We start from the raw sequence: 15,673 nt of genomic DNA on the forward strand, positions 1-15,673 counted from the left end.
TGAAACTCGATACCCGAAACCCGTAATTCCAAACCCACAATCCGAAACTCAAAACTCGAAATGAAAAAGCCGTAACACGAAACTCGAAACCCGTAACCCGAAATGCCCAACCCGAAACACAAAACCTCAAACCCGAAATCCCAAACCTCAAACCCGAAACTCGAAACCCGAAACTCGACACCCGAAACCCGAATCCCAAAACCCGAAACTGGAAACATGTAACTCAAAACCCTAATCCGGAAACACATAAACCGTAACCCAAAATCCATTACCTGAAACATGAATCCCGAAACCCGAAACCCGAAACATGTAACTCGAAACCCTAAACCGAAATCCCTAACCCGAAACACCAAATCTGAAACCCCAAACCCTACACCCGAAACCCAAAACTCGTGACCCGAAATCCGAAACACGAATCTCGCAACCCGAAACCCGAAACACTAAACCCCAAACCCCAAACCCGTAACCAGAAACTCGTAACCGTAACCCAAAACTCGAAACGCGAAACCCCCAAATTGAAAACCCGAAACTCGAAACCCTAAATCCGAAACTCCAAACGCCAAACCTGAAACTCGTAATCCGAAATCTGAAACCCGAATCTCGAAACTCAAAACCCGTAAGCTGAAATCCCCAACCCAAAACTCGAAACCTAAAACCCGAAACCCGAAACACGAAACCCCAAACCCCAAACCCGTAACCCTAAACCGTAACCTGAAACTCGAAACACCAAACCCTAAATTCCAAACCCCAAAATCAGAAACCCGAAACCCAAAATCCGAAACCCAAAACCCAAAACTCGTAACCCGAAACCTGAAACCTGAAACCCCAAACCCTAAACCCAAAACCCAAAACGCGTAACCCGAAATCCGAAACTCCAATCTCAAACTTGAAACCTGTAACGCGTTACTCGAAACCCGTAACTCAAAACTTGAAACCCCAAACCTCAAACCCGAAAATCGATCGAAACTCGAAACCCGGAACACAAATCCCGAAACCTGAAACCAGAAACATGTAACTCGAAACCAAAAACCGGAAATCCGTAACCTAAAACTCGAAACTTGAAACTCGAAACCGGAAACCTGAAACATGAATCTCGAAATCGAAACCAGAAACATGTAACTCGAAACCCTAAACTGTAAACCCGTAACCCGAAACCCGTACCTCAAAATCCCCAACTCGAAACACTAAACCTGAAACCCCAAACCCTTAACCTGAAACCCAAAACTCGTAACCCGAAATCCGAAACTCCCAACCTCAAACCCGAAACGCGTAACTTGAAACCCGTAACCCGAAACCTGAAAACTGAAACCTCAAACCCGAAACCTGAAATCCGAAACTCGATACCCAAAACCTGAAATTCCAAACCCAAAATACGAAACTCAGAACTCGAAACTAAAAAGCCGTAACCCGAAACTCGAAACCCGTAATCCGAAATGCCAACCCGCAACACAAAACCTCAAACCCGAAACCCAAAACTCGAAACCCGAATCCCAAAACCCGAAACCGGAAACATGTGACTCGACACCCTAATCCGGAAACCCATAAACCGTAACCCGAAACCCAAAACCGGAAACATGTAACTCGAAACACTAAATCGAAAACCCGTTACCCGAAATCCCCAACCCGAAACACCAAACCTGAAACCCCAAACCCTACACCCGAAACCCTAAACTCGTAACCCAAAATCTGAAACACGAATCTCGAAACTCGAAACCTGAAACACGAAACCCCAAACCACAAACCTGTAACCAGAAACCCGTATCCGGAACCCGAAACTCAAAACGCGATACCCCAAAATTAAAAACCTGAAACCCGAAACCCCAAATCTGAAACTCCAAACGCCAAACCTGAAACTCGTAATTTGAAATCCGAAACCCGAAACACAAATCTCGAAACTCGAAACCCGTAAGCTGAAAACCCCAACCCGAAACCCGAAACCCGAAACACAAAATCCCAAACCCCAAACCCGTTACCCTAAACCGTCACCCGAAACTCGAAACGCCAAACCCTAAATTCCAAACCCCAAAATCGGAAACCCGAAACCCAAAATCCGAAACTCGAAACCTGAAACTGAAAACCTGAAACATGAATCGCGAAACTCAAAACCGTAAACCGGAAACCCGTAACCCAAAACCCGCAACCCGAAATCCCCAACCCGAAACACCAAACCTCAAACCCCAAACCGCAAACCTCAAACTCGAAACCTGAAACTCGAATCCCGAAACCCGAAATTCAAAACATGAAACCCGAAACCTGAATCTCGAAACTTGAACCTTGAAACCCGTAACCCAAATTCCCCAACCCGAAACTTCAAACCTCAAACCCAAAACCTGAAACAAGAAACCCGCTACCTGTAACCCGAAATTCCGAAATTCCGAACCCAGAACCCGAAACTCAAAACTCAAAATCGGAAACCCGTAACCCGAAACTCAAAACTCGTAACCCGAAATCCCAAACCCGAAACCCCAAACCTCAAACCTGAAACCCGAAATTCCAAACCTCAAACCTCAAACCTGAAGCCCGAAACTCGAAACCCGAAACTCGAAGCAAAAACCGGAATCCCAAAACCCGAAACCGGAAACATGTAACTCGAAACCCTAATCCGGAAACCCGTAAACCGTAACCCAAAATCCATAACCTGAAACATGAATCCCGAAACCCGAAACTCGAAACCCAAAACCCCAAACCCCAAAATCAGAAACCCGAAACCCAAAACCTGAAACCCCAAACCCGAAACTCGAAACCCAAAGTTGGAAAACCGTAACCCAAACCCCGTAACACGAAGCCCCAAACTCAAAACTCGAAGCCTCAAACCTGAAACCTGAAACTCGAAATCTGAAACCCGAAACCCGAAACACGAAACACCAAACCACAAACCCGAAACCCGTAACCCGTAACCTGAAACCCGTAATCCGAAACCCGAAACCCCAAACCCTAAACCCGAAACCCAAAACGCGTAACCCAAAATTCGAAACTCCAACCTCAAACTAGAAACCCGGAACACGTAACTCGAAACCCGGAACCCGAAACCCCAAACCTCAAACCCGAAATCCAAAACCTGAAACCCGAAACCCAGAACACGAATCCCGAAACCCGAAACCGGAAACATGTAACTCGAAACACTAAACCGGAAACTCGTAACCTGAAATCCGTAACCCGAAACTCGAAACCCGAAACTCGAAACCCGAAACCCGAATCCCAAAACCCGAAACCGGAAACATGTAACTCGAAACCCTAATCCAAAAACCCGTAACCCGAAATCTTTATCCCGAAACCCGAAATCTGAAACTCAAAACACGAAACCCGAAACCCGAAACCCAGAACACGAATCCCGAAACTGAAAACATGTAACTCGAAACCTTAAACCAGAAACCCGTAACCTGAAATCTGTAACCCGAAACTCAAAATCTAAAACTTGAAACCCGAAACCCGAATCCCAAAACTCGTAACCCAAAATCCAAAACTCGAAACTCGAAACTGGAAACCTGAAACATGAATCCCGAAACCCAAAACCGGAAACATGTAACTCGAAACCCTAAACCGGAAACCCGTAACCCGAAATCCCCAACCCGAAACACCAAACCTAAAACCCCAAACCCTAAACCCGAAACCGAAAACCCGTAACCCGAAATCCGAAACTCCAAACCTCAAACCCGAAACCCGAAACGCGCAACTCGATACCCGTAACCTCAAACCCGAAACCCGAAATTCCAAACCCACAACTCGAAACTCAAAACTCGAAACCAGAACCCGTAACCCAAAACTCGAAACCCGTAACCCGAAATCCCCAACCCGAAACACCAAACCTCAAACCCAAAACCAACTCCAACCTCAAACTTGAAACCCGAAATGCGTAACTCGAAACCCGTAACCCTAAACCCCAAACCCGAAGTCCGAAATCCGAAACTCGAAACCTGAAACCCAAAACCCAAAACCCATAACACGAATCCCGAAACCCGAAACCGGAAACATGTAACTCGAAACACTAAATCGGAAACTCGTAACCTGAAATCCGTAACCCGAAACTCGAAACCCGAAACCTGAATCCCAAAACTCGAAATCGGAAACATGTAACTCGAAACCCTAATCCGGAAACCCGTAACCCGAAATCCGTAACCCGAAACCCGAAACTCGAAACCAGAAACTGGAAACCTGAAACATGAATCCTGAAATCGAAACCAGAAACATGTAACTCGAAACCCTAAACCAGAAACCCGTAACACGAAACACCAAACCTGAAACCCAAAATTCTAAACCAAAACCCAAAACTCGTAACCCAAAATCCGAAACTCCAAACTTCAAACTCAAAACCCAAAACGCTTAACTTGAAAAGGTGAAAAAATACGGTGATGGGTTTGAAAGGTTAGAAACTGAAAAAGAAAATACGGCTATGAACATTCATGGTCGACTTCTAATTTGAAATGTTTTCTAAATGTAACTCAAGTTGCATAATGTAAGTGAGAACAAGAATTTAGTGAAGGGGCATGTAAGTAATTATCAACTATCGAATGCACTTGGGAATCTTCTCCTTATGTTCTTTTCTTTACAACGACGCATATTCAACTGATAGCTCGCTAGTTTGGGATACGTGTTAGTATGTTGGTATATACTAACATAACATTTCAGTTTTTTTTTTTCTCTAATTTTGAATTGTACTACTTTAACTACTATAAGCGTTAGTTAAGTTATTATTTTTTCTTTAATAAAACATTATCAAAAATACAAAAAATGGGCGTAATTTGATTTTTCAAATTTTTTCGCTCAAAAATTCAAAACTTATAATTTTAGTTTATATAAAATAACTAGGAGAGTGCATTTATGGTTTCACTTATTTATTGTCAAATCAGTAATCTGTAAATAGGAGAGTGCTTTATCACTTTTGGATAACTTTTTTTCAAATAGTTATCAGACATTAATTAATTTGTCATTTGTATATAATCTTAAAAATGATATAACATTTATGCTTATTGAAAATCTATTATTTGTAGATTAAAGTTAGAACAAACCCTACACTACTGGTTATTAGGTTGTAGTTCGGCAGTAAACATGGAACAGTGGAAAGATTAACATGGCATAGTTATTTGATATTAGATTATCATGAATGTAAGTGAGTTAGGACCATTCTCCGTACCCAAATTCAATTAAGTCATTTCTTTTTCCATACATATTAGGCTTAACAGTTTATTTGTATTGATAATCAACTCAAAGATGACAAACATGAAAACAATGTGAGAAGTGCAAGTGATCCTCCACAATTCCACTCAACACATCATGCAAGAGTAAAACATGATAAAGAAAAAGAGTAGAACATATGAGCAAGAGGCACTTTGTGCCATTGCATTTCATTATTGCAGCTGCATGAATGCAAAGCTTTTGAAATCATTTAAAAGTTGGACAATTCTTGCCTAACATAGAAAAGGCCAGAAGGGGAACCATCAGGCAAAAGTGCCAATCTCACAACACTAGCAGCACCTTCATCAACTGATAAGATGCCAGAGTTTTTGTTGATGTCTGTTTTCACAAAACCAGGGCACAGACTGTTAATAATCATGTTTTGATGCTCCTTTGCTAGAATCCTTGTGTATGAATTCATGGCTGCTTTTGAGACCATATAGGCAGACAAGAAGGTTGGCCAGCCTTTAGTTTTTAAGGAATCTTCTTTGAAGTCTTTTATAAACTCTTTGAGCACCTCATCTATTTTCTCTTCTGTAAGATTTTCAGCATCATTAAGCACTCCTTTAGCCCATTCATTTGCTATGAGCTGAAACATCACCATAACAAAATTTTGCCAACGTTTAGAAGGGAAAGTAAACATCTTTCAAATGAATTGTTTTGGCATTCTTATACCTTTAACAATCCTCCTTGGGAGGAAACATTCACAATCCTAGGAGAGTTGGATAATTGCAGAAGGGGAAGAAATGCCTCAGTTACTTTCTTTGCACCATAGTAGTTTGTTGTTAGGCACTCTTCAACCATAGCATAAGTTTGAGTGAGTTCCTCCCAGCTAAATTTTGATCCCTCCTCCTGAATTCATGTTGAAGAAACTCAAAAAAACATTAACAGAGGCTCCACAGAGACAATAATCATATATATATACACACACACACATTCTCACCACTTCATCCAGATTGACTCCACTTATTCCTGCATTGTTCACCTGCACAAGAATTTGTTATTCTTAAATGGTTAAAAATTGATTTGTTCATAGTAAGCTAAAGAATAAAAAGTTCTTAAGTACATTCTACAAATGCAACATTCCATCATATTTCCAAATTGCAATTCATTAATTTGCTGCTTTTACTGATAACAGCAACAAGAAATGAGAAATTGGATCTTCTTACCAAAATATCAAGTTTTCCAAACTGTGTCTTAACATACTCTGCTAGAGAATCAATACTAGCAGAGTGAGTGACATCAAGCTGGTGAAAAGTCACCAAATCAGAGAGACCATAGTCTTTCAATTTCCCAATGGCTTCTTGGCCTCTGTTCTCATCTCTGGCTGTGAGCACCACCTTGACTCCATTTGAGGCCAACTGTTTAACTGTCTCAAACCCTATTCCTTTATTTGCTCCAGTAACAACAGCGTATCTTTCAGAAAAAACCACACACATATATAAGTACAATACTTTTTCTCTCCTGGTTTTGTAGATTGGTCTTTAATTCAAATTATAAAGTAAACAATCATGATAATTCTAGAAATTGAAAGAAGCTATTGCATTAGTTTCTGAAATGAAAAGAGTTTCAAACAAGTTCGTACACTTAGGTTTCCAAGTCACATTTTTAAACTTTTGAACTAATACCTCTGTAAATTTGTATTTTCAGGAAACCCTTTGACAGATGTTAGTTTCTATCAGTAAAAGATTCAAACTTCTTACCTATCCCTCCTTTTCATCAACTTTTACTGTCAAGTGAAGCTATTTTCAGGAACTTAGAGACTAATTTAACACTAACTTCAAATAAATTGGTGTTTATTCCAAGTTATAAGTGTGGTAAGTTGGAATAGTGTGGCCATGTCTAATGAAGAAAGCATGGCCTAAAGTGGTGCAATACTAACCTTAGTTTTGGCTCTGCCATAGAAATGCTGAAACTCAACGGATGTGTTAATAATGTTTGTGGTTTTCTCCAAAACCAAGTGCCAAATATAATGAAGTGTATGAGCTTGTTTTATAGCTGATGTTTTTTTTTTTTTTGCATAGCTTCATTGATTTGGACACGAACAATTTTTGTAGTGGTGGTGGAACATTGGCGCAAGTGGCGACGTGGGTGCATCAACAACGTACAATTTTTTTCATCATTATTCAGATATTTTTCAGATATATTATGATTTGTGTTGGAAACAAAATAAGATATATGAAAGTGAGTGGTTAATACACATGCATATATATGGATTGAAAATAACTAAAGCTTATATATTTAAGAATATTTCATCATTAAACATTATATTATAAATAATTAATATATCAACATTCAATTCATAGAATCGCTTTTCATATATCTCTTACAATTTTAAATTGTAACTGTAAAATTCTCTCACAATTTAATCATTGACAACAAAATAAAAATTCTCTTCAAAATTCCATTTCAAAATTAAAAAAATTGAACACATAAATATAAGAACTAAGAAAAAATGTTAAACCATCAATATAAAGATAAAAGATGACATTAATTTATTATTCATAATCAATAGAAGATAATAGACTTAATTTAAAAATTGTGACAACATGATAATTTTTATACCAATAAAAATTATTAAATTAAAATATCCATCACTAAATTATGTTTAGGCTTAAATACCTTTTTTGTCATCATTTTCGTAGTGTTTATTGCGGATGGTCCTTATTTTCACAGAATGTTTAGAATGGTCCTCATTTTCGCAATTCGTGTTTTATTTGATCTTTTTCTATAACGTCGTTTAAATCATTAACGGAACATTATACAGGTGGCACGATTTGTATTAGGGTGTGTTACATGTACTGTACAAGTGGCTAATTAACGTTAATTTTTCAATTTAGGGGAAATTTTGCAAATAGGGAAATTTCTTCATTTTCGTCTTTCTTGAGCTCAGATTTGCAGAGGAAGCAACTAATGCTTTTCATTTCATCATTGGATTGCAGTTGCACTCTTCATTTCAATTTTCCAATTAATCATCATCAACGAGGTAAATGAGTTTAGGGTTTTCTGGGTTGTGTTTGCTCGTGGGTTAGGGTTTTCGTAATTCTATTTTTGGGTTTGTTTGTCTTTCGATTGTTGTGATGTTCTGCATGGTTTCTAAATTACTTCCATGATTTTGTGTAGTTTGTGTCTGTAGGTGGGGTTCAGTGGGGTATTATTTTAGTTGGTTTGGTTGTTGGTTGTCGATGTTGGTGTAATGGTCCCCATTATTTTATTTGTAATTGATTGTAGCAGTGGTCCCCCATTGCGTTAAAGTAGGCTTAATAATACATCTTTTTTATCTGTTTAATTTACTTTAGGGCAATGAGTGATGATAGGTTCGATGTTATTGTCCACCACGGTGGTGAAGTAGAAGCCCATGAAGAGGCTGCTGAAGTAGAGATTGGGGATGCCAGTGGTCTGAATAGTGATGTTGAAGTGGGAGGTGAAATTGAAGTGGAAACTATGCCTGAAAGTGATGATTTTAGCAGAGGTAAATTTGAAAATAGAGCACGTCATTATCTGATGATGAATGGCATTCAGAAGAATCACTTAGTGGGCCAGATAGCGAGAGTGAAACAGCTAGGGATGAAGAAAACAATGATGAAAGGACAGGATGTGGTCCATTCCAGACATTTGTAATGCCAAAAAGTATGGCGGATTACAAATGGGAAGTAGGAACTGTTTTTCTAGACAACAACCACTTCAAGGATGCCATTAGGGCTTCTATTCATGCAGGGAGAAATCTGAAATTCTTGAAAAATGATAATAAGCGAGTTAGGGTTGGTTGTTTGGGTGCACAAAATAAATGTCAATGGTCCGCATATTGTTCCTATGTTCGTAGCCGTAAGATTTGGCAATTAAGGAAACTATTTGATGTTCATTCTTGTAGCAGAGAGTTCAAGATTAATATCATTAAAGCAAAGTGGCTTAGTGAAACCTTGGACCAAACTCTAATAGAGAATCCAAATCTAAAGATAAATGATGTAAGACAAAGGACTTTAAGAAAATGGAATACACATGTGTCAATATCAACAGCTCGTAAAGCAAGGGCAATAGCTGCAGATATAGTAGATGGGTCATTTAAAGAGCAATATAAAAGAATCTACGACTATGCACATGAATTACTAAAATGTAATCCTGGATCAACTATAAAAATCAAAGTGGAAAATGATAATGATGAAGCAATTTTTCAGAGGTTTTACTCCTGTTTAAAAGCATGTAAAGATTCCTTTGTCTTCTGTAGACCCATCATAGGTTTGGATGGTTGTTTTTTAAAAGGAAAATACGGAGGTGAGTTGTTGAGTGTTGTGGGTAGAGATGCTAATGATCAGTTACTGCCCTTAGCGTATGCTGTTGTGGAAGTTGAAAATAAAGAAACTTGGACATGGTTCTTGGAATTGCTTATTGGTGATCTTGGAGGTATTGACGTGTGTGGGACAATGACCTTTATGTCTGACCAACAAAAAGTATGTTTAATATATGTTAAATTTATTAATTTTTGTTTAATGTTGTAAGTACTAATAATCTTATCATTGCACAGGGATTAGTGTCTGCCATTCAGGACCTATTACCGACTGTTGAGCATAGGTTTTGCATGAGACATTTGTATGCAAATTTCAGAAAAAGATTCTCTGGCCAAAAATTAAAGATACTCATGTGGAAGGCTGCTAGGAGCACACACCCAGCAGTTTGGGAAAGAGTGATGTTAACAATTAAAGAGTTAAATATTGATGCTTACAGATATCTTATTGTCATACCTCCAAGGTATCTCTACTGTACAAATACCTGATTTCTATACAAATACCTGATTTCTGTACAAATACCTGGATTTTGTACAAATACCTTATTTCTGTACAAATACCTGATATCAATACTGACATTATTATTTATGCAGGTTCTGGTCCAAGTCTAGATTTAGTGGTCGAGCCATATGCAACACAATTGTCAACAATATGAGTGAAGCTTTTAATAGTGTCATAGTGGATGCAAGAGGCAAACCCATAATCACCATGCTTGAGGAAATCAGAGTTTATTTAATGGAAAGGTGGGTCACCAAGAGAAAAAAAGTTACAACTTTTGAAGGAAACATTTGCCCCAAGGTCCTTGACAGACTACATAAAGAAAAGGAGTTAACCAAATATTGGATCCCAAGGTTAGATTTTTGTCTTTTTTTTAACACAATCAACTTATTTGTGTACTGATATGTGTAATGATATTTGCAGCTGGTCGGGAGAAAAGCTATTTGAAGTGAGGCACATATCCATGATTGGAGATAAGTACACGGTGGATGTGGATGCTCAACATTGCAGCTGTAGGAAATGGCTTCTGACTGCTATCCCTTGCTGCCATGCTATTGCAGCAATGAATTTCATCAATGTCAATGCTGAGGACTCCATACCAATCTGTTTCAGGAGATCCACCAATGAAGAAATATATCAATCCATCATCTTTCCAGTCAATGGTGAAGTCTTATGGGAAAGAACTCCCTACCCTGACGTCCATCCACCACATAAGAGGATCTTACCAGGAAGACCCAAGAAAAAAGAAGGTTGGAAGAGTGGGAGTTGAGAAAGGATAACACACAAATCAGCAAAGGAGGTCATAGAAAAAAAATGTAGCATATGCCGTCAGATTGGACATAACAGGAACAATTGCCCAGATAAGCCTATGGATGAGCAGACTACAACACCTGCTGAGATTGCACCAGATGCCCAACCTGTTGAGAATGCACCAACTGCTGAGAATGTACCAACTGCTGAAATTGTTGAGAATGCACCAACTGTTGAAACTCAAATAACTCAACCACCAAGGAATGAAGTGGAGAGTCAAGCAACCCCACTACCAACACCAGAAGAACCATCTCAGCAGTTTATGATGAAATTACAGATTAGGAGGAGGCCATGATAGCAACTACAAACGTCTTAGTTATTTTTTAGAATTTCTGATGTAGAATTCATTATTGATGTACTGTATTTTGACTTTCCTTAAACTTCGTTCAGTTTCACTTTTGCCAAACATTGATGTAGTGCATTTTGATGAGGATGAATTAATGTTATGAATTTAACTTCTTCCACACTTATATCAATTTAATTTTTCCCAAACTTAAATCAATATCACTTACTTCAATCTCAAATTAAGATGTCATTTTGAACATGTTGAGACTAATATCAACATAATCAAACTAATTCATTTCTTCATTTAACAATAGTACAAAACAGATTGGACTTTAAAAGATTACACACAATAACAGTACGAATAATACAATAACAACACAAGTGAACCATATTATTAATTGCAGCCTCTTCTCGGCAACCTTCAATGACTTCTCCAAATCATTAATCTGTCTCATTTGTGTCATGATGATGACATCCTTTTCATCAATACCACCATTTGAAAAAGTTGCAGCCCACATTATTGGAATCACCACTCTGTAAATCAATAAACCAAAAATTAAAACCAATTTATTATTAACACAAAAATAAAAACAGATTGTACCCAAAATTTTCTACCAATATTCTTTGGAGTTCTTCCATCCTCAAAGCTGCCATCTCTCTGCAACTACAAATCAGGATTAATTTGTTTCTCGTTGAACCACCAATAGTGCACGAAGTGATACAACACGGTTGCCTCCAACGATTACAACCAGAGGTAAAGGAAGAAGATTGAAATCGTAACATACCTATATAATGGGATTGCAGGAAGAAGAAGATTGCAGCAGCACCAATGAGGACCATTCTAAACATTCGGTAAAAATGAGGACCATTTTAAACATTCTGTGAAAATGAGGATCATCCGCAACAAACACTACGAAAATGAGGACCAAAAAGGTATTTAAGCCATTATGTTTAATATGTTGATTCTTAATATGTATATAGGCTCCAATGTAAGTTTTACAAATTGTCATGGGCTTAAGCTATCATCTCTATTTGTCTTTTCATCCTCTTGCCCACTACTTAAATATTTTTGTTTTCTTTTTTCTTCTTCTGTGTAAAGGATGTAAAAATTAAAATTTATTATCATTATAAAAAAATTATTAAATAATAATCAAATTTAAAAAAAATAGTCATTATATTAAATAAGTTAAACATCATTTTATAAATTAAAAATTATTGACATATAAATAATTTCTATTATTAATAAAAAAAATTATACTTAATTAATTTATAAATTAGAATCTAAACTAGTTTCTAACATTATTATCAAGGTTTTAATTGATTTTAGTTTCTTTTAAGTGATTTTCTATAACACAAATCAAAAGTTATGAACAACAAATAGTTAATCTATAGGTTCCTAAAAACATCAAGTGTTTCGAACATGTCAAACAAGAAATATTAGATGGAAACAAAATAGAAAAGAAAACATGAAGGAAACTAAATTGTAAAGTATTATACACAGAAAATATGTATTACTCAGCATTTTAAAAAGATTAACATAACTGTGTATATAGAACTAAGTCAATTCATAAAATAATTAAGAAAACATCTTCTAGGAATTCTTCATCTTAACACAGCTAAATATAAACTGGTTGACGATTTTCTGCTATCTTATTAAGTCAATTATAATTCAGAATCAAAACATCATAAGGACTTTTGATCATGCTAAGTGATCAATGTGAGAATCAAAGTCTAGAACTGGCATGTATTCTTCAGCAATTATGAATCTATCATGGAAAAGAAAGAAATTAATTATTGAACATAAAATATCCTCTTCTGGATTTCTCCTCTAGCTCTTACTAATAATCTCTTCCTTCTTTTATTCCTAATTCCTAACAGTGACACAGATATAAGGGTAAGAACAATATCATCAACAGGAACATTCTCTAGTGTTTGTTCTTGAATCTGCACCATCTATAAGCTTTTTTAATGATTCAAAAATTTGACATTTCTTGCCTACTATAGAAGAAGCCAGAAGGGGAACCATTGGGAAGCAATGCTAATCTCACAACACTAGCAGCACCTTGATCAACAGATAAGAAACCAGTGTTTCTGTTTATGTCTGTTTTTACAAAACCAGGACACACACAATTGATGCAGAAGTTTGGATACTTCTTTGCTAGAATCCTTGTGTATGAATTCATGGCTGCTTTTGAGACCATATAGGCAGATAAGAAGGTTGGCCAACCTTTGTTTCTGAATGAACCTTCTTCAAAGTCTTTCATAAACTCTTTCAGTACCTCATCTATTCTATCTTCTGTAAGATTTTCAGCATCATCAAACACCCCTTTTGCCATTTTGTTTGCAATCCCCTGAAACATCACCACATCACAGTTTTTCCAATGTTAAGAGTTTTGAGAACTGATAAAATCATGTTATGGCACTCTTGTACCTTTAACAACCCTGCTTGGGAAGAAACATTAACAATCCTAGGTGAGTTGGATAGTTTCAAAAGGGGAAGAAATGCCTCAGTTGTTTCCTTTGCACCATAGTAGTTTGTTCTTACACACTTTTCTGCCATTTCATAAGTTTGAGTAAGTTCCCTCCAGTTAATTGTTGATCCTTGCTGCATACATGTAGAAGAAACTCAGCTTCAATAAAGTTTTTACATATACCATAAATCTCTTACATTAACAAAAAAATGCACACTGACCATTTCATATGGATTGACACCACTGATTCCTGCATTGTTCACCTGTACAAGAATTTGGGATTTTTCAAGGGTTAAAATGATGCATTCATATAAAGTTAGAGGGATACAAAGAAGATGACTTATAATTTAGACATTCTTATAAGCATGAAGAAAAACTTTTTTAAGTACTTTTTTTGTGGTTTTGTGTGTAGTCATAAGAAGTTATGAATGTTGATAAACCATATTGAAATTACTAGGAACAGATATAGAATTGAGTACTTAGAATACACTTTTTATAGCTATAGGAAAAAAACCTTAGCTATCTTTACTAATGGATCGATAGTCCAAATTTTATTTCTTTTTATATGATTTAAAGGATCGAGGATAGAACAACCCTAGCACAATAAAAAAAATGCTCTTATTAGACATGCAAGGGTGTACTACTAGACAACAAACTATAGTAAAAAAAAAAAAACTTATAATATTTCAAGGTTTTAAAAGAGTATATTGCTTAGGAATTAGGATTAAAAATAATTTAAATACATATTTTTCTTTCTATCTTCCAAGACATCTTTTTCGAAAACAAAATTCTGATGAGAGTTTCAGATTTTAAGAGGATAATATCTTAAATGTAACCCTATCAATACTATCTCAAGGTACTTGAAGTGAGGTAAAAGGAAGAATCAACCTATATTGATCACTATAATTTTTCACATAATGCACAAAACTAAGTGGGTGCACTTGCACAATTTATGCATAAGGTTTTAGTTTCAATTTTCTCTTGTTTCTCTTTTCTGGAATGGATTTGCTAGTTCTAGCAATTTTTTCATACCCTTTGTGTTAACCTTGCATTATTTTGTGTTAATGGTAATATTTTACTTACTTTTTGATGGTTCAGACTATCAACTTTTTCATTTGATTTTCTATATATAGTTTTCTATTTGATCCTCGATTTACTAGAGCCAGGTATAAGAAAATGTTTTAGATAGACTGGACTGCAACTATTTTAAAAATGGGAGAAAAAAACTCAGACCAAAAGTCATGCTTAAGTCAAGTCACAAATTAAAAAATTTAACTTTGTATATGAAGAAGGAAAGAATAAGAAAAAAGTTATAAAACAGTTTAAGATTTTCATGTGTCTACATTAAGGACATAGAATGGTTCCTAATCATATAATAATTTCTAAAACATAAGAGATTGAAAATGAAGCATCCACTGTTATATGAATATTCAGCATGTCTTCTTCTTACCAAGATATCAAGTCTCCCAAACTGTGTCTTGACAAAGTCCACTAGTGAATAAATACTAGCAGAGTGAGTGACATCAAGCTGATGAAAAAGCACCAACTCAGAGAGACCACATTCTTTCAAAATCTCAATGGCTTCATAGCCTCTTCTCTCATCTCTGGCAGTGAGCACCACCTTCACTCCATTTGAGGCCAACTGGTTAACACTCTCTAACCCTATCCCTTTGTTTGCCCCAGTAACAACAGCATACCTGAAATCACAAACAACAACCACATCATAACATACAAAAACAACATGCAAAATGAATCGTTGAATGTCAACAATGTTGTTTCACTTGAGTAACCAGCCAACAAACCTAGGTTTTGGCTCTGTCATAGATGCTGAAACTTGATGAACTGCTTAAGGAGAGAGATGAATATGTATAAGAAAAAGGTAGAGGTGTAGCTTTCTCAAAACAAAAAGAAAGAAATGGCGGCTAGTCAAATGGGTTAGTTGTGTTGTTACTTGTTACTGCACTTGTTGTTGTTGTAGTTTATTCCACAGCATCATTGTTCTAGATATGAAAAAATTTGTTAGTGTTTGTTGCACAGTGTGGTGCATGATGAAATGAGAGTGGTCACAACATGTGAAGAAAGAGACAATGCAAAAATCCAAAGAATGCTTCACCTAATCAGGTATGGACATTCTCATGTGGTCCATATAAAGTA

At 36.6% G+C, this 15,673-nt stretch overlaps 1 protein-coding gene across 1 annotated transcript; it reads right to left on the reverse strand.

The window, feature by feature from the left end:
* Nucleotides 1–5,153: 5,153 nt before the first annotated feature.
* Nucleotides 5,154–15,457, reverse strand: LOC114183121. The gene is made up of 14 exons (XM_028070017.1): nt 15,322–15,457; nt 14,970–15,216; nt 13,741–13,782; nt 13,480–13,653; nt 13,027–13,399; nt 10,435–10,556; nt 9,912–9,977; nt 9,092–9,210; nt 8,467–8,620; nt 7,055–7,164; nt 6,342–6,588; nt 6,116–6,157; nt 5,848–6,024; nt 5,154–5,761 (listed from the first exon to the last, which is right to left on the reverse strand). Exons 1-14 carry the CDS (start codon nt 15,339–15,341, stop codon nt 5,384–5,386), a joined length of 2,271 nt encoding a protein of 756 aa, XP_027925818.1. The 5' UTR covers nt 15,342–15,457; the 3' UTR covers nt 5,154–5,383.
* Between the last annotated feature and the right edge of the window lie 216 nt (nt 15,458–15,673).

The sequence above is a fragment of the Vigna unguiculata genome, chromosome 5, assembly GCF_004118075.2.
Source record: "Vigna unguiculata cultivar IT97K-499-35 chromosome 5, ASM411807v1, whole genome shotgun sequence".
Taxonomy (NCBI): Eukaryota; Viridiplantae; Streptophyta; class Magnoliopsida; order Fabales; family Fabaceae; genus Vigna; species Vigna unguiculata.

Bases quoted from the DNA above. Each gene is read 5' to 3' on its own strand.
- LOC114183121 (XM_028070017.1), bottom strand. From the start codon at position 15,341: ATGACAGAGCCAAAACCTAG. The intron at 13,654-13,740 runs GTCAGTGTGCAT...ACATGTATGCAG, and splicing joins GTGTCAATCCATATGAAATG to CAAGGATCAACAATTAACTG. The intron at 7,165-8,466 runs GTAAATTAAACA...CATCAGCTATAA, and splicing joins TCATCACTCATTGCCCTAAA to AACAAGCTCATACACTTCAT.